Source organism: Dermacentor andersoni, chromosome 4 (genome assembly GCF_023375885.2).
Source record: "Dermacentor andersoni chromosome 4, qqDerAnde1_hic_scaffold, whole genome shotgun sequence".
In the NCBI taxonomy this organism is placed as follows: domain Eukaryota; kingdom Metazoa; phylum Arthropoda; class Arachnida; order Ixodida; family Ixodidae; genus Dermacentor; species Dermacentor andersoni.
Window position 1 is genome coordinate 77515629 of NC_092817.1, and position 26916 is coordinate 77542544.

At 42.1% G+C, this 26916-nt stretch overlaps 1 protein-coding gene across 7 annotated transcripts in view; it reads right to left on the minus strand.

Annotated features, from left to right (window-relative positions):
• Positions 1-26669, minus strand: part of Rab3-GEF (Rab3 GDP-GTP exchange factor) — a 124127-nt gene extending 97458 nt beyond the window's left edge. For 3 of the 7 annotated variants that reach the window (XM_055073939.1, XM_055073942.1, XM_055073938.1), the window contains exons 1-5: positions 26512-26666; positions 13975-15262; positions 12149-12290; positions 10572-10730; positions 1008-1139 (exon numbers count right to left, since the gene is read on the minus strand). In XM_055073939.1, coding sequence (XP_054929914.1) covers positions 1008-1139; positions 10572-10730; positions 12149-12290; positions 13975-14558 — 1017 coding nt within the window. In that variant the 5' untranslated portion in view covers positions 14559-15262; positions 26512-26666. Of the gene's footprint in view, positions 1-1007; positions 1140-10571; positions 10731-12148; positions 12291-13974; positions 15263-26511 lie in introns of all 7 variants that reach the window. The other 4 variants (XM_050183254.3, XM_055073941.2, XM_050183251.3 and 1 more) reach the window with 2 other exon arrangements.
• Between the last annotated feature and the right edge of the window lie 247 nt (positions 26670-26916).

The following is a 26916-nucleotide window of genomic DNA, read 5'->3' on the forward strand; positions in this document are numbered from 1 at the left end:
CAATGACCTGCTCTAAGAGTGTGTGGTTACAGAGACTTGGGAGAAAAAAATAAGGGTGCTAGAGAAAAGTACAGAAATTCTAAGTGTATCCAGTTTGGTATACATAAATTGGGCATTCAGGATGAATATCACATATTTTATTGTTAATGTCTCAGGCAATGCCCATAGACAGACAGCTCATAAGAAAATATAACAGACTCCACATATTGGCCATTTGTGCTGAACCAAACACAAAGCACAATGAAAGGGAAAGGAGGTGAAGGCCCTAAGTGGTCACCTGACCCACAGTTCTTGTTTACATATTTATATGTCATATGCAATGTATTACATGTACTTTGATAATAAAATCTTGAATCTTGAACCTTGTCTCATCTTTTAAACTTGAACTGCCCTGACAAGAGCACATCTGGCCCTTTTGGGAAGTGCATTACAAGCCCAGATAGAACATCATATCACTATGCAATGGCAGATAAGTTAGCATGATGCTCACACATAGAGGCACTAGCGTACGCACAAGTGGTTTAGCACTGGCACAAAACGTTGCGACAGACCACACATCCTATTTGTGCACACAGCTATGACTGCATTATGCTTCCTTACTTCATACCATATTAGTAATGCTTTAAAATTATTTTTTCAGTCACTGAAGCTCCTCCTTTTCAGCGTGTTCATGCAAACATGTTTTTGTGACCAGATGTTAGTTCTCATTCTATGAATTTCTGACAGCAAGAAAGCATGTCACTAGTACCTGTGCTGTGAGCCATCAGAATGCAGAAGATATACTGGTAGTTTCTTTTGCTTCCTGAAATTATATGATGCAAGACCAGCAAAGCTTTTGTGCCTAAAGCTATGAAATATAGTCGAAGACCCAATGCAGCTATGGCCCGAATGCTAACCACTTTCAAGCACAAAATGAGTTACACATGTATGGTCTGCTGTTAATGTCAAAGTGTGCTTTTCGGTAAGCGGTGATAAGTAGCAACATTGTTGTGAGAGAGTCTGCTCACCTGTTCTGCAGATGCCATGCACGTAGGCAAAAGTGGGATCACAGGAAACATGTACTCCAAGGGGTAGATCATTGTGACAAAGGCCATTACGCTCATGGAGAGCGCATTGTAATCCCGTGACTGAAGTACGAGCTGCAAGAAAAAAATATGTGGCAAGCTGTGTGTAAGCTATGTGGTAAATGTGTTCTACAGTAAAGTCAACACCTCCCAAATTTTCGGGGAAGATAGAGGCTTTCACGCATGGTACGGCAAACAATGCAAAGTGGCTTAGTGGCACAATCCATCACCTCGAGCACACCAACACAGACTAACAGTATAAATCATATTTGTTGCAGGGGCATATAGCGTAGAGCACTAAACAAGCAGGAAACATGACAATAGACAAGCACAACCGCCAAATTCCAACTCTGCGTCACGTGTTTACTGCTTCATGGTACCCTTCTAAGTCACTGTATCAAATCGGCTGTCCCAGTGCACAAGCACCTTGTCCCTCAGGGCAGTTCACTATAGCCACATTATTAGTTTTTAGCATAGCTTGATAAGTGACCCACTGCCACAATGTCCGAACACACAAGTACAATCAGCCACAAATGATTACGGACAGCAAAACCTGAGAAAGAACTGTTTTACCTCTGCAGTCTCTTAATGCAGCCTGGATTCAGCTTTATACACGCAAGACGAGGACAGAGAAGAGGCTAAAACACACAAGTGTGTCACCTTAGTGACACTGTCACTACCCAGCAAACCACGAATATTCATTGGACGTACCACAAAAGACCAAATATCCAAGACATTTAACGACCTCTAGTTTACATCTATAATACGCTCCACTAGTACATAGCAGTCAAGGGTCATCCAAAGGACGTCGAATGTCTTTGTGATTTGGACATCTCTTGCACATCCAAAGCTTCTGCGTATTGATCGTACATTGTGCAATGTGACTAGATGAATGCACCATGCCGCAGAAATACAAGCAAATTGTCTCTGATGTCTAACAATGAGATCCTGGGAAAGGAAAAAATCGTGCTATTGTCTGTTCCAGTACTATGGCCGGGCATTTACTTTGCTTTTCCCATCATGCACATGTTCGAGGTGCTACGATAGGGAGAATGTGTTGCTAAATTGAGAAATATCCATCAGTTCATCTTGAAAAGATTCAAGTTAAAGTATTAAAGCCCAGAATTTCAGTTATGACCGCATTTATTTTTTGTAACGTAGTTATCAGTAGTTGCACGACCTCTGCACAAACTGCTGGACACTGTGCATGCCAAAGTCTTCGGTTTCGGTTACATCATTTTTTTTTTCTTGCCTATAAATGCTTTCTCTTTCAATTATATCTATTAGCCGACTGTTAAAAATATGTAATCTTGAAATTGTTGATATATTTAGACAGATTATAAAGAAAAAAGAAGCTTGAACACACAATATCGTTGACTTCCCATAGACACGGATATCAAATCAGCATGTGCTTCGACACAAGTGCAGGGTAATTTACCGCGCGCAAGCAGCATGAAGTGTGCTTTATTGGTGCGTCTCTTCTACTTTTGTTTGGTCGACTGTGGCCCAAGTACATATATACTAGGCAAATCTGTACAGTTGCACACTGAAATTTAGAGCCGTGCTTCTGACTGCTATTTGTGGTACAACTGTTCGCCTTGTGGAGCACTTATAGAAATGTGCTTAGGGCAACATTTTGGCAGTTCACTTTCAGACATGTTTGTATCGCTTCGTTTCTAGCGCTCCTCTTTAAGTGTCAGAGATATTTCTCACTTGAAATGCTTATCTCGTAGTCTCTAGCAGCATTATGTTTTTGGCACTTTCGTGGTACGAGAAGCTGCCTGAGCAAGTTGCTTGTCAATATGAGCGTTCCATCTCAAGATTCCACATGTGTGGATTTTCTTTTAGTATATATTTTTAAAGATGGCGAGAAAGTCCTGGCTTTCTATGTTGAATCTCGTGGCCCCAGAAGCAGGTGCTGGCATGCAGGCCATACTGTTTTGGTCAGTCATTAGTATGCAATATTATTACCTCATACTAATCAGTTTCAATCTTTTAAATATAACTGTGGCATTCTGACTGCTAGTCATTTTCAGAGTGTTAACACCCTTTTCTCATTACCAGTGTTTTAGTCAAGTTGAATTTTCAAGGATTTTTATTGAAGTTTTTTTTTTAAGATCCACATTTAATTTGTTCATATACAGCTACAACTTGCAATGAATATTTCATTCCTGTGCCTGGCTGGGTGCCAATAATTTTTGCAATAAAGCTTATAAATTGTATATAAATAAAAAGTAACGTTGATATGACATTGTTAGTCTCACTTGTGTGCTTTGCCTAGTGCTTACTGAACTCACTTTATTCATGTGGCCATTGCAGGATTTGTAATAAATCATAAGGATCCACACATCTACGATTTTGTGAGCTCAGTCTTCACATTTTGATGAGCACTAGGACTCTATATAAAAGTTGACAGTCACTTTAGCATATGCTGATAAGGTTTAAGGCAAAAGCCTGGGAGCTCACGGGACATTAATTAATTTACTTGTCATTCTCATTCGAGTGCATTTTCTATTGTTTTCTCCCACCAATGTTCGTGGGTTCAAGTGCCTCAATTAACATGACCTTAATTACACGTGCCTTAAGTAAATTTGCCCTAATTAAGACAGACGGTCGTTAATTCACTTCGTCCTAATTAACATCAAATGTCTTAGGTTCGACTCCCATGAAAGACTGAGGGTTGGAGTGTCTTAATTAACTATACATTAATTAACTATGCCTTAGTTAACGTTCCCCTAATTAACACGAGATGTAATGGATTCAAATGACTTCATAAACACTATATTAATTAACTTTGCCTTAATTAACACCAATGGTAGTCGGTGGAATAGCCATAACTTTCGTTCTGGGGGGGGGGGGGGGGGGGCTCACATTGCAGCTCGGCCTCCTCCTTATAGAATTTGTCTTGGGATCAAATACATGAATAATAACTGTTGCCATTGCCAAAACTGCTGAAGACGAATTCTTGAATGCTTCGCACTGTCAAGACAAGTAAAATATGTATTTGTTTATAAAAGAATACACTCATATATCCCAAAAATTTTGCCCAAAATAACTGATATCAATGCTTCTATGTTTTTTGTCTATTTAATAAGTAAAGAAAATATCACACAAACTTCAGAACTATATCAGTTCGAAACCAGCAAAGCAGTGCATGCTGCTGACGAACAAGTTGAGGACAAATATTTTAATGAAACCTTGTCGTTCAAGAACCTTGTTTACATTTTTGTACATGTGCAATGGCCAGGGAAAAATCTCAATGACACTGTCCTTTGTTGAACTGTATTGCGCAGGAGCAGCTGTTACCGGTCGTGTACTGCGAGTAATTGCACCGAAATTATAGTCGCAACAGAGAGCACATATAAAAAGCTGGAGTTCTGCAAAATATACGAGGGGGAGTCAAATGAAAGTGAGTCGATGCGAATAAATGACAAACGGGGTACCTTATTTAAAAGTAGTCTCCATGCGCATTTAGGCATTTGTCCCGCTGACTAACAAGTCGCGCGATTCCCATCTCATAAAACTTCTTGGGTTGCTGCTTCAAAAAGTCTGTAACTGACTCTTTCACGTCATCGTCCGACACAAATCTGGTTCCCTTGAGCTGTTTTTTCAAATTGCCCCAAGAAATGGAAGTCGCAAGGCGATGGTCTTGGCTGTATGGCGGATGTTGCAGCGTTTCCCACTTGAACTTTGCCAGTTTTGTGTTAGCCATATCAACGACATGGGGCAGGCTTTGTCGTAAAGCAAGGTGACCCCATTCGTCAATTTTCCACATCGTTTGTTCTCGATTGTGACACACAGCCGATCCAGCATTTCACAATATCAGAAAAAGTTGATAGCCTCCCCAGGTTTAGCAAATTCGATCAGCAATGGCCCCTGATGATCGAAAAAAAAAAGTCGACACCTTTCCGACAGAAATGATGGCCTTTGCTTTCTTTGGGAGTGGTGAATTCGAATGTTTCCATTGTAACCTTTGCCGTCATGTTTCAGGCTCTTAGAAGTGGCACCATGATTCATCCCTGGTCACAAGCGCAGACAAAAAGTCGTCACCCTCATTGAGATGCCGGATCAGATTAGTGAAAGCAGCACCGAACCTTTCAGTCTTCTGGTGGTGGTTCAAAATCTTGGGCATCCATTGCACACACAAGAGCCAATAACAGAGATGTTCGTGAATTATGGTGTAAACAGAACCGTGACTAAGGTTCACATGCTCTGCCAGTTCACCGATGCTTGTCCCCCGTTCTTATCTAATCAGCTCATCAACCTTTGCAATTGTGTTGGGGGTGACTGCACTGTGGCTTTGGCCCAGTCTTGGATGGTCTTTGCAATTTTCACGTCCTTCTTTGAACAGTTCGCTCTAACGCTTCACAGTGGCCAATGAAATGCAATGTTCAACGTACACGGCAGCCATACGGCGACTAATTTCTTTTTGGAAAACACCTTCAGCTGTCAAAAACCTCTCGACACCACGCTGTTCAACTTTTGGAGCGTCCATTATGTCACGCAACCATGTTCAACCTAGTGTATAAGAGCATTAAAGAACATTTACCCTTAAACCTGCGTGCCACTTTTGCAAATGAATAATGCCTGTGTGCTACGAGCATGCCTCGCAGATAATGAACCGAACCATTATTGGGCGGGGTGGGTAGGCTCATTTTCATTTGACTCACCCTCGTGAATTAGAAGTGTGAAGATACAATGGAATATACAAATGCGAAGATACAGCTTGATAAAGGGCAAAAAAAGTGTCACTGGAAACGAAGTTCACTGTATATATACACAAATCCTCACAACAAAATATTTAAATATATGTATAACTCTCCAATAAATCTACATATCTAAGAAAAAAGTTACTGTACATAATGCGTCAAACAAGGCAAATAAACATGTTGCACAATCACAGATTCACAGATCACAGAATCCGAAGGCCCGCCCCCCTTCTTTCCTCTCCCCCTGATGTATCGCATGTGATGGTAGGTGGCGCGCTTCCTGCCCACTTTAGTTCCTGGCATACACAATTCGTCAGTGGGTGAGCCACCATTGTTGGCTCACCCATGCCACCCCCCCACCTTCTTCTTATGCTTTCACTCACACATGCAGCATGCCGCGCAGTCACGATGTCATCGCTCTTGGACTTTGTGCGGAACATGAGGGCAATGGCAGGAATGCGCCTGGAGCGTCCATACAATTGCTGCGTGTGTGTGACAACTTTATTAATTATCCTGCAATTGATGGCCTGGGTCTAGGCCGCACCGGGGGTAGCATATAATTGCTATTGAAATAATATAATAAGAGTATCTGTCAATTGAAGTGTCCCGTGGCCCATTACTTTCCACAATAGAAGAAGTAACAAAATCGAACTTTCACCATGCAACAATTCGCTGTACCACAACAATGTCTTTTTCTTCCTTTTGTGGGGCGGGGGCACCGAAATAAAAAAACGCAAAGGAAAGTATCTCCACAATTGAATGCCTACTTTGGGCCCCTAATGTGGTTACCGAAGGAATATAGAAGAAAACGTGAGACGTTTGGTCCACCGAGAACCATACGCATACTGCTCGGTATGCTACACCGGCTAGACAAGACTTTCCGGAGATGCTGCTCTCAAGCGCACGTGGTGCTATCTGTTGAGTTTCCACAGTGATGGCGGTGACCGACCATTGTTTTTTTTTTTTTTTTCTTGTCTGCTAGCCAGAAAGCGTCAAAAAATCTGCCAGGTGAAAATACACACAGCCAGAGAAAAACGAACACGCACAAAAATGCGCCGCGCGGTGGTCGAGGGCAACACGAGAGAAACGCACACGCTCTGACTACCTCTGGCAGTCTGCAGGTAGCAAGAACCAGAAAATTGTAGAGGCTCAATGTGTCCTCGCGAATAAAAGTCAAAGTAGAAAAATAAATAAGAACGTAGTTACCTTTGCTGGCTTTAGTGTCTTGGCATGGATGCTTTGGTGCAAGTGAAAAAAATGTTGATATTCTTTTCGGTGACATGATGGCACAAATGAACCACCACAACGCTTTGTCTCATAGGACCTCGCTGCGTGCTTTGTCAACTTGTCTGATAGTGTGTTGATTTGGCTTGTCTCGTTGTATGGTCCAATGTTTGACTTAAGAAAAGTTAATGCACCTTTGGCATCAAATATTTACAACATTAAACCCACAAAGTTCCGGAACTGAAAATCTAAACCACGACTTTGGAAATGTCAATGCACCTTTTGCATCAAAAGTCCATGAGAACTTCATACCCATAAAGTTTCAGAATTGAAATCCTTGCGCTCTGTAAATTCCGTGGCCTCTGCGAGATACCGCGACGAGCCCGCTCGCCATCAAAACGCCCTTGAAACTTTGTGCTTGGATGGGGCTCCTGCGTTATACGACTCCAGGTGCATGGGTGTTGCCATGAAATCCAGCCCGAGCTCGCAATGTTCGCGCCGAAATGCCTTTTCAAGCGTAAAAAAGACATTCTAGCACAAAAAAATATCGGAAAAGGGGGGTAAAGCCCATAACACAAAAGGTCGAGGGTTCGAGCCCCGATTTTAGCACCATAACGCCGGACATCGGATTTTTGTACCCATGAGCCATTTAATGATTTTGGCCTAATAAAGAAAGATACCTCATGAGTGTTGCAATTTATATTTTGACATTTACATGTTTACATGTTAATAAAACATTTCAAACAAGGTCACCAGCTACTTGCCAACAATGGTGGTAACTGTAGCATTAATGTGCTGCAGCAGATGTACCATTGAGGACCAATGAAATGCGAACAGCAGAGCATGTGGCCAAAGCACAACTAAAGGTACAGTGCGTGTCGTCGGCCAGTCATTGTGCATGTGTGTGGACATATGGTTCTTGCACAGAGTGCAGCGCTGTTCACCCTACTACGATAAACGTCACCCTTGTTTTGTCCGAAAGTTGTTTTCTTATCTCTTTGCGGCACTGCCAATCTCACCTGGCAGTACACTTTTATGGTGGCAAGCACACTTTATGGTGGCTTTGCTCTTGTTACCACCATCAAAGCTGCCAGTGTCTAATGGTAATTTGAATATCACTAAAAATGTATTGCACTAGAGGAGCGACAACAGTGCTAGCCACCTTAACAGTAATCGCAGATAGCAATGGCCCTGCAATGGCAGGGCGAGAATACAAGCTTCAAACAAAATACAGGTGACGTAATTGCACTAGGACAAGCAGCCCTGCATTCTGCGTCAAAACCACACGCACGTGCATGTGTACAATGATGGCTGGCCAATGACGCACACTTGTGTTCAGTTATGCTTCGGTCATACGCTCTGCTGTTTGCACTTCACGTGTGTTCAATAGTACATCTGCTGTGGCACTTTCAGGTATGCAGCTCACATCAAAACCACATGCATGTGCATGTGTACAATGATGGCTGGCCAATGACGCACACTTGTATTCAGTTATGCTTCGGTCATACGCTCTGCTGTTTGCACTTCATGTGTATTCGATAGTACATCTGCTGTGGCACTTGCAGGTATGCAGCTCACTATAGTGTGAACAGAAACGATCCATTAGATGTCCTATGAACCTCCTTTATCCCTAAAAGGAACATCTATTAGAGATCACTTATGTCCAGGTGTGACATTTTTGCAACGTTTAGCAATGTGATCTGGATGGTACTTGGATTATCCATAGTATGTATTTGTAATGTTTTTTGGAGAAATATAGATATCTATAGGATGAGTGCAATGTCTAAAACATGATGTTCCACGGACATCTATGGGACATAAATGGTTTAATGGTTAAGGTGTTCACTGTAACCTTAGTAAATTTCCAGCTTAAGCTAGTATATTTATAAGAACAACACAGCTTGTACCGTCTCGTTGGCTATGGTCACAAACTGCTTGGAAATGAAATAGATTTTCCACTCCTGTAGTCTGTAAACTTTTGTAGTTGAGTGTATAAGCACATGTGCAAGTAATCCTGCATCGCTGCATATCATTGGAGCAGAACACCTACCGCGCCATGCTAAAGTATTACTTTAGTGTTTTAAGCTGACAGCTATGGTTACTTAATGCTTAGTTCAAATTGTAATCATATATTTTTTTGCCAGCCCTAAAAATTCCCTCTTCACATTACATGTGTAAATGCTCCTCTAATGCCTCAAATAAAACTATCCTGGTGGCTCTAACAGGTGCAACAGTGACAGTTCCACTGCAAGTGTTTGAGAGAGAGCTCCCACAGACAGCGCAGGAACATATGTCAGATATCATACAAATCAAGCAGTATAAGATATGCAGTGTGAAAGAGTGCAAAAGAAACAATGTTAGCAAAATATGGTTAGTTACGATAATAATAATAAAAATAATAGTTAGCAAAATATGGCCAGCTACAAGCTCCGCTTGAAAAAAAATCTTGATTGTGCACTCCTTCGAATTTGTTTACAAGCTGAAATCAGTTCCATTGCCAGTACGAGGCCTGTCCCAAAAGCAGTACATTTAAAATTTTATTTTACAAACTCTCAGACAGATCAATGTGGTCGCCTTCAATATACACCCCATTGAACACAATATACTGGTTCCCCCTCTACTACTGCCGAAAGCACCCTTGGAAGTCCTCTCCTGTTAAGCACTTCAGCACATTTGTTTCCCTTTAAATCATCCTTATATCCCCAAAATGCTGCCCCCAGAGCACCGGTTTGCATTTGGGAAAGAAAGAAGTGGCAAGGGGGTAAATCCGACCATGTAGTAGGGAGGGTGTCCCAGCATAGAGATGGAATTGTATGCAAAAAACTCATGCAGTATCCATGCAGAGGGCACAGAAGCATCATCGTGGTGCCCAATCCAGGGCCCCTCTTTCGACAAATTTGGTTACATGCAGCGCACACATCTTTTAGACGCTTCAGGACCTCCACGTAGCAAGCTGCATCGACAGTTTGACCTTCAGGTACAAATTTGTGATTCACAGTTCCATGGCAGTCAAAAAACACAATCAACATGACTTTGATTTTTGCTTTGTTCTTTGGCATGTTCAGTCAAATCCAGTGTATGGATGACATTTCGAAACCATGTGCTTCTGACATTATTAGAACAGTTAATCGGCAGTCACTGAGCGCACGAGAATGCACATGACCAAAGTTTTCATTTTGACGCGAGGTGAAGGGGCATCCTAATTCTTGCATTGTCCTCGAGGTCTTCATGGCCTTCCCCAAAACACTGGATCATTCTTGCTCAATTTCACAATAAATCTGATTTTGATCCTTTGTTCTGTCTGTTCATTAATTTCCATTTTGACAAAGACTAAAAATGAATAGCACAAAAAGTGCATGCATAAAATTCTGTCCAGTCATACAGCAGTCCAGCTCGTACTAGAGGTCAAGTGGGTCCTTTTCAAGTGCAGAAAGCAAAAGAGCAGTGCGACTACACCCTCTCCCACTTTTCTGCTAACTCACTGCATGAGCTTTTGGGACAGACTTCGTATATCACAAAGACACAGGAGACCTGCATGCAGAGCACACTTGGATGAAAAGGAGAGAATGCGCACCTTGTGCTCTAGGACAATGCAGGTGAGCACTTTTATGCATGTGTCCACCCCAAGAAGCTCCAACGGAAGGTGTAGTGGAAAGTCAACCAAGGAGAAACGAGTGTGGTCGGGAAGCGCAAAGATCAGAGGCTGCTCCACGCGTCTAGGTAAAATGGCAACCTGCACAAAGGCAAAACACAGGGCAACAACATGGTCATACAACATACATAGAGTCGAATTGCATGAATGGGCTCAACACTATGAAGCAAGGAACTAGAAGAGCCGCTCTAACCTGTGCATATATTTTTAAGGTACAATCTCTACCAAAACACATTTGCTATCCCCTTGTAACAAAATGCCCTTCCCAAGTAATTTTTAACAACAAACCACAAACTACTACAAGACCACTGCTCCTGCGATTTGAAGAGATGCGTCGGAATCTTGGCATAGTGGACACATTTCCTGGCATTACCCACAGACAAAATCCACTACCCCCATGGTTAATCTTTCCGACAGCTTGCGATCTCACTTTAACACAGTTCCGTAAAGCACAAACCCCACCACAACACATTATTCAGGAATTCCTGGCACTAGAAGAAAAATACAGCAGTTTCACGGACTTTTATACTGATGGTTCGAAAACGAATGGCCATGTTGGAAGTGCAGTTGTCCAAGAGAACTGGGAAGAAACAGTAAAACTTCTGCAGTGCACATCCATTTTCAGTGCTGAATGTTACGCCATTTCTGTAGCCATAAAAATAATAGTAAAGGAGAACCTGGCAAATAGTATTATATACACAGACTCCCTAAGTGCACTCACAGCTCTTCATGCCAGAAATGCAGTCACACCATTATTAGGAGACATTATATACAATTTAATAAAAGCCACCACACAAGGACTGAACATTTAATTATGCTGGGTTCCGAGCCATGTCAGAATTAGCAACAGCACAAAAGGGGCTAGCTAATGGAATACTGGCCCAGTTGCAAGTTGGAACATTCGTGAAAACTACAGGTCAGCATTACTGCACTGCAAAAACACTGCTGCTACGGTGCTGTTGCCCATTCTCCAGGCAATCTTTTTAGCACAGTGATGTCTGCCTACTAGCACACAGTCTTTTCCAGCAGGCACCTCCCTCGCCACTAGGAGATATGCACCAGTTTACCATTATTCTAAAGGCCGAGAGTAGTGCAACATAAGCAAACACAGCAACAGTGGCAAACATCTTGTGGTGAGATAAGCTTTCAATGCTCATATGTACATTTTATTTCCAGCAAAGAGCTTCCCCGTGGCCAAAAAAAGCCTGAAACTGCAAGTGAAATGTATTGTGAATAGGATGCCATATATGCAATCTACATAAGAAAAAGCATGCATAATTTCATTGAGTCAAGAAGAATTAAAGCTAACCCACTTTTATAATATCAGGGTTGGAAGACAGATCCAAACAAAACCTTCACTTGGTTAAATTCATGGTTCTTGGGAGGTGTTGCATGAAAAGAATTTCTATTCACTTCGTTATCTCAACTTGCAATATCAAAACAGAAACAAGCCGTTGTCAATCTCTCAAAATGGCAAATGTGATTGTAAAGAAGCAGACCTCCACACGTGTCTTGCCAGGCACAGGAACAGGTGCACTCAGCAGCTTCAACATCCATGTCTCAATTTCTCTCACTTCGTGGAGGACGGCACTTGAGTACCCTTCAGAGACACGGCCTAAGAAGACATTCCACACACTGTCTCTACAAAAAAAGAGAAACAAAAAGAAAAATCTGCTGAATTGTTCCAATGTACTATGCTGATGTTGTTAGGCTACAAGTAAAAAAAAGTTTCCCTGCATCATTAACATGACAGCAGGACAACTGCATTGCTAAATGGCAGAGGTCACATACAGAGTAGCTACTCAGAATGACTGCACAATATATTGACACATAAATTTGCAAAATTCAAGTGGTGCCATAGTTGTATCATTCATCAACACACCAAGCAATCATTCCTCTTCCTAGTGACGTAATATCCAGTTTAATGACTCAGTTTAATAACAGGCATTCAGCAACAGGATGCTTTCCTGGGGGCCCACTTTTTCAATGCACATGACAACTGTGCAACATGAAAATCCTTACTTGAAAAGCGGCCACTTATAAGCACTGTTCATCATCACCACAAGCCCGGCCAATTGGCACACAAAGATACTGAAATATCTGAAAGTGATCAACTGAAAACAGACCTTCATAATGCACTTTCACAGAAGCACCACATTATGGCAGTTATCTTAAGTACTAGGAACATCAAAACTCAACAAAGTAATAGACAGGGCTATTTTGTGATGCATCATCATGGTTCTTAATGCTGTATGTGTGACACTTGGGGAAGACGAGGCTGCATAATGATGTACCATTGTGGACAAATGAAATGGGAACAAGTAATGATTCAAAAGTCTAACCTTAAACCAGTACTTATCCGCTCACCAAACATGGTGCATACCGAAGTGTACAGTGAAATCATGCTAGCATTATACAAATTGGTGAAAGTGCATATAAAAGGTTGCATTCTAGTTAGCCCTGACTTGCGCATGTTTCAAATGACCATGATAGTAGATGTATAAACTACTATCATAAACCATACTATGAACAAATATATAAAGAAATGATAATGTCACATGGTGGCCAAGCCAGCTAAGGCAGCCAGGGGAGGTGTTTCGTAAGAGTCCACCTAGTGGACATGTCCATTTCATCTGCTGTTAACTGGCAGGGCTGGGGGCACTGGAACAGGAGCCAGGAACCACAGCCAATCAGCACTTCAGCAGCAGACGAAATGGACATGTCCACTAGGTGGACTCTTACCAGAATACCTATCCTGGTTGAAAAAGAAACACTTAAGGTGCAAGCTCTTGGCGAGCTGTGCTCGGAAGGAACAACTCAGCAGTGACCGTAAGAGAAATAAAAGTTGGTTTGAATGCAAACTCAGATGCAGCCAGTGCTTAAACAGCTCCTAGATAAACATGCAATTATAATCACAAAGAGAGAAGCTAACACAGTCATCATGTTGAATATGTAAAGTGACAGGCCTATGATGCTAGAAGATGCTAACAATTAACTATTGCAATGTAAGTTGTAACATGACATAGTGAGTGTGTCCAGCGTGAGAGTGGAAGCATAACATTATAAACTCAGAAAAAAATAGACCATAGGAACATGCTATCACAAATGCACACACATCAATAGTTTGTCCTTCTATTGTACAGTGTTTGTGCTGCCTTCAGTGTTACATTTAATGAAAATAACCACAATAATGTGCCAGAGAAAGTAACATCCACATTTTTGTAATGGGCTCCATTTCAAGGCTGACATAGTAGCTCAAACACAACTAGCCCAAAAGGAATTGGCTTGCAAATCTGGCTCATTAAACCCCACCAGCCGATCATACCTGCTGGGTATCCGGTTGGCCATCCTTGAGCCAAGCAGCAGGCGCTCATGCGATGAGTCGACCAGCTTGCGTAGCGCAAAAAGGCACTCGCGGAACGTCGAGAAGAACGGGTGGTGGCTAATGATGCACAGCGACACGAGCGAGTGGCTTGACAGGCGCTTGCGTCGCCGAGCCCGGGGCGCTGGGATGGGTCGTCCACCTTGGTACTCGGGCACACTGCCTCCATCACCACTCTCGACAGATGATGACCTCTGAGTGTGCAGTGCTGCCCGGTCGAAGGGTCGGAAGAAGTTGACACAGATTCCATACCGCACTCGACTTGTGTCTTTCTCAGTGAGTGCGAAGACAAAGGGCGTTGACTCTCGGAGGCTTGTGCGCCTGGGCCCAACCAGGAGGCACCCCTCGGGCTGACAGAAGAACACCACATCTGTTGGAAGCGGGAAGTCTGCATGGTCTTCGGTGGGGTACCGTCGCAGCAGCTCCGGTGGCTGGACGGGCAGATTCCGGTTGGGCTGGCGGACCCCGGACACGACGATGTAGTCTAGTAGGCGTGGGCAGAAGTACTTACGCACGGCGTCGGCCATCGGCGACGCCTCTTGCTCTTTTTGTGTGCCCCTTTTCCTTCTTTTTTTTTGCAGACTTGTGTCCCAGCCTACACTTCACAACACTAGATCCCCAAGGACAAGGGGTAAAATGTTTACTTTGCTCACACTGGTTTTTCTCAATTAACTTCTGTTGTGTTCAGTAGGCCTTTTCCTTTTGTTGACAAAGCTGACCCATGCGAAAGCGTTGGTGTCAAAGAGGTTCGCTTGGACAAGTTGCTTCAACTATCACACATTTGATGCCGATGTCCTCTAGCAATAAACTCGTCTTGGGCACAGAAGTACTTAAATGTGTTCAAGCTTAAACAAAGGGGAAAAGGAAATGCCTTTAAAGCACTGAATCCTATATAAGCAATTTGGCAGAATGAGATATGTACACAAACAGTGTGAGAAGCAAGGCCTCCAGAGGCAGGTTTGAGAAGGAACTGAGGGTTTGCAGAGTAAACTAAGCCACCAGTGGGCAAGAATTAAAAATAGAAACAAAGGAAAGTGGAAACTAAATGACAACTAAGGAGGGGCAAAAAGAGAAGAGTTCATTTGTAGTTATCTGTTGATGTAGACAGTGCGTGTGGGCTGCTCCATGGTAATTATATTGCTGATAAACACCGTTGCTCGAAAGATGGCCCACCGCGTCTCCTCCGGAAGTGCTGTGCCCACCGATGCCATGGCTTAGTCATTCCTTCGCACTACAGGAGAATTAAAGGAAATAATAGTGTACCAGTGAGAACACACATTGAATCCCACAGTTCGATGACACTACCCCTACAGCAAATGTAGAGAGCACGCTAACCTGCAAAATATGTGGGTATTACACTTCTGTACTCTGTGTGATTTGATACTTAGCTATATTCATTGCCATACTCACAGTGGCTCACTATTCACTGCCCAAGACATTGCTGTAAACCTGTTCAATCTAAAAAACTGACTGCTCAGAAAAATTTTTCATGAGTGCAATGACATACTGTATACACTCGTGTAAGGGTCGCACCACCAACTTGGCAGCCCAAAATTATGAAAAAAAATATTATTCCATAGGAGAAGCAATTGCATTTGGTGTTCGGATTTTTCTACAAGGCTCAGTGTCCAAACTACTCATGCCAAAATTTGTCTCTCGCTGTGGCTAACTTTCCATTTTGATGCAGGGACCTTGGCATAAAAAATGCACCCTGAAGTGAAGCAGAGTGTTGCAAAGTTGTTTCGGCTTTTTGCTAAGCAACAGAACAGCTGTTATCAGCTTTGCTCTTCTTTCAGACTAGTGCAATATATGTGCTGAGTCATAGTACACCGAGGAACATCTTTGCGTCAACACTGCAGCTTCAGAATGTGAAATTCACCTCACTGTGTGAGAACTCTGGGGATGAACGCATTCAAAGACGAGCCTTGTAAAAAAATCAAACAGAAGGAACCTGCGTTAGGATACAAGTGTCTTAGATTGTTCAATATACATGTAAACTGCAAACTGAAAAATAAAGTAGAGCAATAGCTGAGGGCAGTGTGCTGTCTCATAACTTCGGTGTCAGCCTCTTCAGTGTGATATTGGTACTGCTGGTGTTGGTACTCCTTGGTACTCACTCTTCTTCATCACAATTGCATTGGGGGCCCGTTAAAAGATCCCCTGGTGGTCAAAATTAATCCAGAGTCCCCAACTACGGCGTGCCTCATAATAAAATTGTTGTTTTGGCATGTAAAACTCCAGAGTTCAATTCAATTCTTCATCACAATCACCCCCGGTATAAAAAGCAGCCATCCTGGTGACCCAATCTGTTGGAACAAGCGGCTCATTGTAAAGCTTGACGCTGTCAACATAAACAATGTTTTGTCCACGGCGATGAAGATTACAAGGGGTCGTCAGCTGTTCAGTGATGTCGTTCACTGGCAATGTATGTTGAACAATGAAATATGGTCCGCAATCAATGGAAGGAACAAGTTTTGAGAGAGGCCAGCAGGGTGATTAAAACCAGAGCTACGCTAAATCTCCAGGAGAGTAAACAGGTGGCACAGTGGGGGTGCCATGGACTTCTGTAGCACTGCTGCTTGGCAGTGGTAAAACAATGTGCTAACTGTCAGCATTCTTCAGCATGACATGCAGCTGTGTACACTGGTGTACACTTTGAGGCATCAGGGTGGTAGGGCAGTATAGTGTGTATGGTATGAGACGGGTGGCGGCCGTAGAGCAAGAAATAAGGAGAGAAGTGGTTCTTCATGAAGAAGGGAAAGGTTAGCACTGCCTTCTGCAGCCCTTGAGAGAGCACGGCTCAGCACCAAAAAAATAAGGGGAAGGCCGTGTAGTTGACTGGGTGGTGGCCTTGTAGGCAAACATAACAAATGAAAGAATGAATTCTCAATTTATGTCATCAGTGAAAAGGCGCCGACTATGGGGGGGCTCCGGGGCCTGAGCCCCCTTCAGAGTTTTCCGGAAGGGCGGGGGGCTGAGCCCCTCCCCGGCGATGCCAAAGCCTACCCCACCTTTCACCCAATGAGTCATTCCCAGAGTTTTCTCACCCACATCATTTGAGGTTTCTTTAGACTTGCCTTGACCTTTTCCCTTAAACTTTTATTGTGGTTAGAGATTACTGCATCATTGTTGGTGCGGACTTGCACGGATTTTAATTCATACTTTGCTTTATTTCTGCAAATCCTGACAATAGGAGAACAGGCACATTAGAAGTACCAGTGGCAGTTGCCTCATCCATATTTTCTCACTTCAACATTGTTTTAAATTTCCACTGCAAGCACCATGCACATACACAACATATTTAAATATATACACAGGACAAAGTTCATTATATTTTTTAAGAGAAGGAGATAGCCAATTAACAATTATTTCTAAAGGTATGTATAGCTTATCGCTAGTGAATGAATATGACGCTGTATGTTCACCTTGCTTCAAAATGCTTTGCATGCTTTCTTGACCCTGAAAAAAACCTGTAGACTAGTGAACCTTTCAGCGGAGTCTTTCATCAATGGCGTGTGAAATGCACGTGAATGATATGTGTCTCAGCCTAAACTAAAGCTCTCCAATGAATTGACAACGTCCGTGCAAATGTCTAAAGGTGCATTTTGTTTCGTCCCAGTCGCCATGTCTTTTCTCTAATGAGCAGACGGTAAAAATGATCCTTGCCTTGGGAGCTGCAAATGACAACACAAGGAAGGCCGTAAATATATATCAGTCATGGAAGTGTGGTGGTAGACCAAATGTGTCGCCTAACATCAGAGATGATGAAAACGTGAGACAAACCGGCAGCGTCAAGAAACAGCAGAGTAGGACTCCATCATTTAATCCTAGCCTACGCATGAATGTTCTATCATTTATGGCCTCAAACCCTCATGCTAGCATGTGGGACGTGGCCGCCCAGGTACCAATTCCAAGTCATCAGTTTGAAGGATTCTAAACTACGACCTTTCACCCATACCACCTTAACCAGCACCAATGCTTGGAAGATAGGGACCTGTAGAATTGTCTAGATTTTTCTGATTGGGTCTTCACAAAAGCCAATGAGTCACTGGGCTTTTTGAGCAACATCATGTGCACAGATGAAGTCAATTTTCACAGAAATGCCCAGATAACTTTGCATAATGCACGCTATTGGAGTGACTATAATGCACACTGGGTAAATCGCAATCGGCACCAGTACCAGTGGTCGTTCAATATGGGGTGCAGAATTTACGCCGGTGCTATAATAAGTCCTATCTTCTTCGATTATATACTGACTGGACGGCGTTATGTGGACGAAATTTTTGAAGGAGTGGTGGATGAGTTTCACAGCAAAGTACCACTGTCACATCTTCCGCTTCTGTGGCATCCGCAAGATAGGGCACCTCTACACAGGAGCAGCCGACCACGAAACTGGCTGGATGCGACTTTTTATGCAAGGCACGGGCCGATAAATTGGCTGGCTAGGTCACCTGACCTCTCTCCACTCGATTTGTTTCTTTGGAGTTATGTGAAAGATCATGCTTACATGATCGAGATGGGCGTCAGGTTAGCTCAAAACAAAGATAATGAACATTTGCCGTAGAATTGGAGCGTCGGTCATCAAGTAGGCCACTGAAGATGTTATAAGTAGATTCATTACTGCATAGCTGCAGAAGGAGACCTATTCAAGCACGTCCTCTAGGCAGCAGCTGGTGTTCAGCAGTGCTTACGAATTAATAGATAATAAGGGAGCACTGAAATCTGATGTGTTTGTTTTTTGTGCAGGTATCCCTATTGCCAATTCGGCTCATATAGAAGTGTTTATTTACTTTCTTGAACGCATCAGCTTTGCCTTTTCTCAACATGTGGGTCGCTTCCCTCTCGGTTTATTTTGCTTTTATTTTATGCCATGAACCTGTTTTTACAGCCCATATACACTTTCATGAAAACTAAAACCATCACTTTAATTTGGCTTTGGTCCGAAGGAAGTTTCTGGCGTGAAATATAGCTGCGCGCGCACTATTTCGATGCGGTGCGAGCAAAGCATTTTGAAACATGCTATGCTTATTATGTTGATTTTCGTGTTTTGTACATGGTCAGAGCGGTGCTTCGGCCGCGTTATCCAAGGGGATTTTGTTTTCAATGTGATCAGTCTGCCTTGAGAGACGGACAATAAGTGTGACGCGAAGAGGAAGGAATAGCTGCAAAGCTGTGAAACCTGCTGTTGGTGCTCCATCTGTACCATTATCAAGGTGATGCGCTGTCTCTTCAGGTTTGCGACACGCAATGCAGTTGCTTTAAATCAGCTTATTTAAGGGCACTGCTTTATGATGCGGGTGGGAACACAGTCACATGGTATTTTTCATATTTCATGAGGTTTGTTTGTCACTCGGAAAAAATAGCATGCAGTTAGTACATCACTAAACACAGCAGTTAGATGTCATTGGGGGGGTGCCTGGGGGTGCCTACAAATACCTAATTGACACTTTGATAATTAGGACAGTACTTCTCGAATTAGATAATTAATTGCAATTGTCAAATTAAATTTCAGGAACTGAAGAATTACTGGTGGCTACTCCACTGTACTGAAAACAATATGCACTAGGTTTTCTTTGAGAAATGCAATTGCTCTTTTTTAAGTCTTGGTGCATGATAGTTGAGGCACCGTCTACTCAGTAACCAAGTAACTCATTAAATGAGGCCAAGCCGGATTCACTCAAAATCAAAATCAACAGCAGTCATGCGCAGGAGCACTTGTACTTGGACTCACAGAAAAAAAAAGATAGAAATAGAAAGAGAGGCTGCAGTTTCGTCGGGAAGGCAAAGCAGTATTAGTGATAGTGAAGTATACAAAAATTATACGAAAAAAGATTACACCACTGAAAGACGCCAGATTCTTGGTGGTGGGAGAGGACTCGGGCTGTGAAATTGAACTGTCTCCTACTATGAGGCCTTGTAAATTCTCATATAACATCAGTGAACAATTTTTCAAGGTCACACGAAGTTTGTTCAAGTGCAAGAAATATCTTTTATATATATATATATATATATATATATATATATATATATATATATATATATATATGTGGGGTTCGGAAAGCTGGTCGGGCTCCAGCCCCCAGTTTTCATGAAGTAAAGTGTTTCTAAGGTACACAAATTCAGTGCATCAGAAAAATGTAGACTGCTACAGTGGCATTGGTAGGCCAACTTCTTTGAGGTTATTCACCAGCCATTCAGATATGCAGACATCAAAATAGTTTTTTAGAAATTCAGGATTGAATGCCCTTAAGCTGCTGCTTTATTATGCTTCACTTATAATAACAGTACTTCACACATTGACCACAATTACTATGTGCTTTGCCTAAACAAAATTGAGAGTAACTTGAATAAAATTTTCCTCTTTGATAGCTTCACTTCAGCAGGATGTGCTGCGATTTAATAATCCACTAACTTCTGTATTGCAGTATTATGCTTTAGAAAAATGTATTCAAGTGGACATACTAGAACATAGTGCAAGGTTAGTAGTCCATAATACACTAACTTGTGTATGTGATAGTCATTAAGTGTTCGAAAAAGAAAAGAAGGAACAATCACTTCAAGTACTTCAATTTGTGTCAGCAACACAAATTGTGCTCAGAACAGTGTGGCATGTGTATGATGAAAAACAATATTGGGAATATGGCAATATGTTAAATTGTGTATACATGGCATCTTCAAAAGCAGGAATCTTTAAATACCGGCCCACAGGCCAAAATCAGCACCATGCTGGTATTTCAGGTAATCTGCAGCCAGTCAGAGTTCCCACTATTTCATGCAGCCGCAAGTTTGGTGCCGTGAGTTTTAATGCGCATCCCAGAATATGCATTTAAAAAATCTCATGTGGTGGATGTTTTTTCCGCGATGTGCCAGCTGTTGTGAGGCTATCACAGCTGGGAATCTAACCTGTTACCTTGTGCTCTGCAGCAGACCCATAATCACTGAGCTTGAACAGCAGGTCCCCAGGCTGCTGTGACCTCAAGGGCAATCTTTCAAATACATTTTCATAAAATAGCAACAACCGATACCCTGCATGCACTGTATGCATTAGTTCTCTGTTGAATGTCTCTTTAGTTATACAGAGTTTCTTGTGCATTTTGATTAATATAGTAACTGTGATTAATATAGGCCCTGTGTGCCAAAGTTAATGCGTGATGATTAACCTGATGATTCTTGTACCACCAGATTCGCATAAAATAAAAATTTTCTTTTACCAAGAATCCGCACCAACTATGGTAAACAGACAGTGGAATTCCCTTCCATATCAGTACAGAACACTCTTCCTTTCGTAATGAAAAATGCAAAATCTTTACAGCAATTTAAAAGGGAATTAAAAATGCATTTATTATTGACAGACTAACGAGAAGGTTTACTGTACTAACTTTTTTGTTCGTTTTTTTTTCTTGTAAATGAACTGTTGGTATTTCTTTCCCATACAATTTTGCTTGCTACCATGAGATATACTAAACCTTGGTATTATTTGTAATCAATTCTGTATTTTGTTCTATTAACATTCTTTTCTTGTTGCTTTATACTACCTTATTTTATGCTACTTTTGCTTTGAGATGTTAACTATCATAACTGTTCTTGTACAGGAGGTCCCAATACAGGCTTCGACCATCGGACCTCCTTCTGTGTACTAAATGCTTGTAATGTGATCAAACTGCTAACAATAAATTCTGATTCTGATGGGTCATTTAATGGGAGACCAAAAGAACTGAATTAAATTAAATATGCTTGTACGACAGATGCAGTTGTGTGCTGTATATGCTTCAAGTGGTGACTTCAAGCTATTGAGTAATGGTGTTGGCAGACTTACAGTGAGCATAGGCACCTACAAAATAATTTGAGAACTTGGCGGTGCTCTTGTGTGTATAAATGCACAAAACAGAAGCCCCGAAGTGTTGCAAGAGTTTAATTTAGTGAATACATACTAGTGTTAGAGAACCTTCGTTGGATGACGATTCATTGCAGTTCTAAGTTAGGAAGTTATATGCAAGCCTAGAAGTAGACTGAAAAATCTAAAAATGCCACCATGGTCTGAAGAACTTTGTTTCCTTAGGTCCAGAACCCGTGGCAGCAAATAAAACAACATTGCTGGCCTGAAATATGTGATGTGAAAATATCATTGTACCACAGTTGAGAAGGTGACATCGTTATTAAAGATTAGGGATGGATCACTTTGACACATCATTCATTATGCTCTGAAAATTGTAAGTACCTAAGTTACCGACAACCTAAATCAAAGAGAAAGGCATTGACACTGGCCAGAAGCTGCACATATAGTATATGTGGTACAGAACTGAGTGATGTGATCCAACCATGCCTCATCAAGTTCTCACGTCTTGGATAGAGTGTACAGTACAATCAAATAAACAAGTGTGGGGAACAGCAACGAACCTTTATTGGTGGCACTGAGAAGCTGTGGCCACAATTTTTGGATTTTATTTTCCTGTGACAAAATGCTGAAGTCAGCCCGTTCAGATAGAAGAGGGCTGTACTTAAATATGTTCATGCATGCTAAAATACATGGGTACTTGCAATTATTACACAATAAAATAAAATTCAGCATTCCATAGGGCACACACTGTAGAAATAGTCTGAACTAAATAAAAACATACAAAATTTAAATGTCTTCGTTTTAAGTGTTATGGGCTTCAGCCACTTGGAGCCATCCAAATCCTCTCTTTCCCTTCCTTTCCTTTCAATCAGCCTCTTTTGTGCTTTTCCCCTCCTATCCCATTAGTGCTGACCAATATAATTAGGTGTCAGCAATGTGCTATACAGCTATGGTGCACTCAGCAGGCCTTCCATTTCTGTTTAAACCAAGCCCTCTCATTTGTGTTTCTATCCCACCTGTATTGCTGATAACTTTTTAAAACTTTTTATACTTAATTCGAAAACTTATGTTCCTTGACACTGTTTCAGGCACACAAAGCTACCTTCTGCCCAAAACAAACTGTGGAGATTCCAGCTAGGTCTATGGCCTCCATGCTGTGAAAACACACAGATGTAGCAGTGTCATCATTGACTGCAGTGCCTAGCAGCTTACCTGCTACAGATATGAAGCCTAGTGGTGCCAGCAAAAAGCTGAGAATTTTGTGCCACCTGCAGTAGTTACACTGCTATGCACCCCCACCCCGCCATAGCATACAAATAACAAATATAGTCACATGGCTTATAGCAATAAGCATAATTTTTTAGCTGCAGATCACTTTGGAACCAATATACATATATACATGACTTATAGCAATAAGCAGATTTTTTTAGCAACAGATCACTTGGAAAGGAGCTTGAGAGACAGAGAAAAGGCTTGGCCCTTTTTGCCTAAGCAGCAACACGCCACTAAAATCACAGTGCTGCTGTTACTCTTTCCTTATTCTCATTTTTTTCAATACTGAGGAAATCATTAAGGTCACCAGAGAGAGACCTATGAAATGATACACAGGTTGTCACTGTAGAATTAACAGCTTGCAGAATGCTTTTAACATCAGATTCACAAAAAGACTGAGTGGCTGTAAACAGTTATAAAAGTGAGAGCTGATGTCAATGTTGTGCATTGCTCGCTCTATTTACAAATTTATTATTGCATGTACAGACAACCAAGCTTGACATAATGAATTTTACCACACACTCAAGGCATTCATCTGATTGCAATGCTACGGTAAGTTAGTATGTAACGTTATGTAGTAAGTAAGGCATTTGTGTTGCAAAATAAACATAAAACTCGAATTCCTGTGGAACATGGCCACAGGAGGTCAGCAAATGCCTTCGACATGCTTTTGTAGCAATGAATTGTGACTTATATAAGTAAAAAAAAAAATTTTCCACAATGTCCTTGCTTTCTCACCTATCTATTATGGAAGTGGACAAACTAAATTGATTTTTTGCAGAGTAGCTCAGCAAAATCAGAAGGTTCAATTAGCTGCCTCTGTGAATGGGAAAAAATATCCTCAACTACTCAGGGGACTAATTCTTACAGAAAGGCTCATTTGCTTAATGAACAGTTTTTGTTAATGAGACTGGCTTAATATCAGGATGTATATACCTCTTTTTCACTTCTATTTTATTATTATTTTATATTGAAGATGTTTTCAAGGTTCTTGAGCAGACAATAAATGACAGCAATAGCATTTCTAAACTGAGGTTTCTTCCCGATTGTTAGAAAATGTATGGTCATTGATGTGAGTTTTAAAGAAAAAATCTAATTTAAGTGCTCAGAGCAAGTTTTCAGATCAGAACACCGATACTGCATGCAAATATAAACACTTAACAATTTTTGTTTGCTTTTTCTTAACCCTTTCTTTATTTTGTTGGCACTTTCCTTTTTTAAGGCGACATTGCTACATGCTAAATTTGTACTGGAGTTCCAAAACTTGTTTAAACTTTTTTTCTTTTATTATTGTGAGGTTAGGCACTCTTGCAATCAGGGCAATGAATGTGCTGTTATTAATGCTTTTGTGTTTTCATTACACATCCCTTGTTTTGTCAAACTATGCATTAACTGCTACTATGCACTAAAACCGAAAATTAAAAGATGTGTGGCATGTGAGGAAAATTAAGATATCCTGCATACGTGACGACTGTGAGTACAAATTAAATAATAATAATAATAAGAGGGAAAGAAGCAATAAACGTTAGCCACCAAATCATGTGCACATAATTTGTAGAAATAAAGAGGTCATAATCTGTACAAAAGAAAATATCCTTAGAATGGTATACCACCACTTGGTCATACTGCTGCCTGCGCATGCCTTCACACAGCTCAAAGGGACCCAGTCACTGCGAATGAAGCATCTGTGCATAATAAAATGCAGCTTCAGACTGGTCCGTAACATCACACCCGGATCTTTAATGCATTGGATGTTTCCTTTTATATTTTATTTTTCCTTGCACTGCACCAAACAGCTGTTGTAACATGTATATTACACAGTTTTCCAGGATTTGGCTGCGATTTCAGGCAGCTGCTGCATTTAATCGTCTGTGAAGTGCAGTCTTTATAAACTCTGTGCAACGAGTGTTGGGGCATTTAATGTCTACTTAACTGCGTCGCTTTCACATGTGCTCATACAATTTCTTTTTTTTTAAGAACAAGTTCGTAAGTTCATCTGGTATTCTAGCACCAGGCATATTTAAATATGTGTGAGCGAGTCAATGTGCTTGATGGTTATCAGCCTCGCGTGAGCGCTGTACTAGTGTCTCAAGCGGTGTAGGCCGACGTGACAATATCAAAATAGATGTCGAATCGAAATGTGCAAATATCACATGCTGTCAGAGACGCGCATGGTGACATGCAGTTAGCAGCTAGAACAACGATATGCAGTATCGTGCAGCTCATCAAATGAACGCAATTAACCTGAGGCGGGTAAATAGACCGTTGATGACATATGATCAATCGAGATACGCACCGAGCTATGAAGCTCCTATCCCCGAATCGACAAAGTGAATTAATGTCTCTGGCAAATGCGGCGTGCGCGTAAGATCACCTTAAACCGCGAACTTACGAAACGGTTAAGCATAAAGAGAAGTCGTATCAGGAAGAAAACCATGCGCACGTCAACAAGACGAAAGGATGCAGCTACCTCGTCAGGAACTGAGCGGGTCAAGATCTATCATACGCACAACCTACGCATACTACCGCGCGTCCTGCCCGTGTGGCGTTCAAGAAACGTGCTGCAACTATTCGTAAGCGGAAAAGGCGTAGGCGGCTTTATGGTACACTACGCTGCCTGTTTTCGACCACTGTTTAAAATACTTTGCTACGCAAATGAGCTGTACCGGCAAGGGGCCGCGCCCATCGATCCGCTTTGCTGCAGTACACAATCGCCGCTACTGTCACAGCGAAACCGAAACACGGTTGATAACAAGAGTTGCCCAAAAAATAACAAGAACTCGCGCCCACGACATGTATACATCCGCAGTTTTCGTGCCTTTCGTGGGCGTTCGGGAGTATGCGCGCATTAAAGTCCGAACTTATCAGAGCGTGTGTTCCCTTCCACATCACCTGACGTGCGATGCTTCCGTGCGCAGTGTGCCAGCCGCGAATGATGTTCAGATGCATCAGCGTCGCTTAAGCACTGTGCTTTTTTCGAACTCCAGTGACAAACTCTGCGGCAAACGACCTTCGAAGACCTAGTGCGCGGGCCCAACCCCCATCGACCGAAAAATCAATACGGCGCTGCTCCGCGCAGCTCGCGTCTCGCAGCTCTGCGATCTTCCGGCCCATTTCCTTCCATTTAACAGATAATTATGACATGACCATATTGACGTCAACGTCACCACGCTCCCGACCGTGAGCGACATCCCTTCCGTAGTAGCAAGTATTACCACCGCTAATCGAAACGACAGACCACAAGAAAATCGGCTATTCGCGTATTTCGAAAGCCATGGCCCGCAAAGTAGGTGGAATGGGCACCGCGCGAAGCTTGCGGATGTCTGATCGTAAATTCAAACGCCTCCTATTTCTGAAAAGACAACACTCACCTCCCTGTGACTGTGACATCTTCAAAAAGAAGTAGCTGCAACTAAGCTGTCAAAAAATAAGACAACCATGACTTAAATTGGAACTTAGTGTACAGAGAAGACAAGGCAAGACACACACCGCGACTCTGAGGAGCGCCGCACTGGCCGCAAAACTGCAGCGCCTCCGACGGTGTGACGTCAAAACCTGCTCAGAGAGACAGCCACTGGGAATCGAATACATACAACCTGTGTGTCAATTCAACCTGAAATTAAATTTCTGAAGGAAGTTGGATATAGATCAGGAGCTAATAATGAACTAACTATGCAAGCTTCTTGCATTTGCATCACATGTTGCTTCCCACTGCATGATTACGAGCGCACTACTTTGCGGTGCGCGCAAATATAACGGGATCACCGCTGTACGAG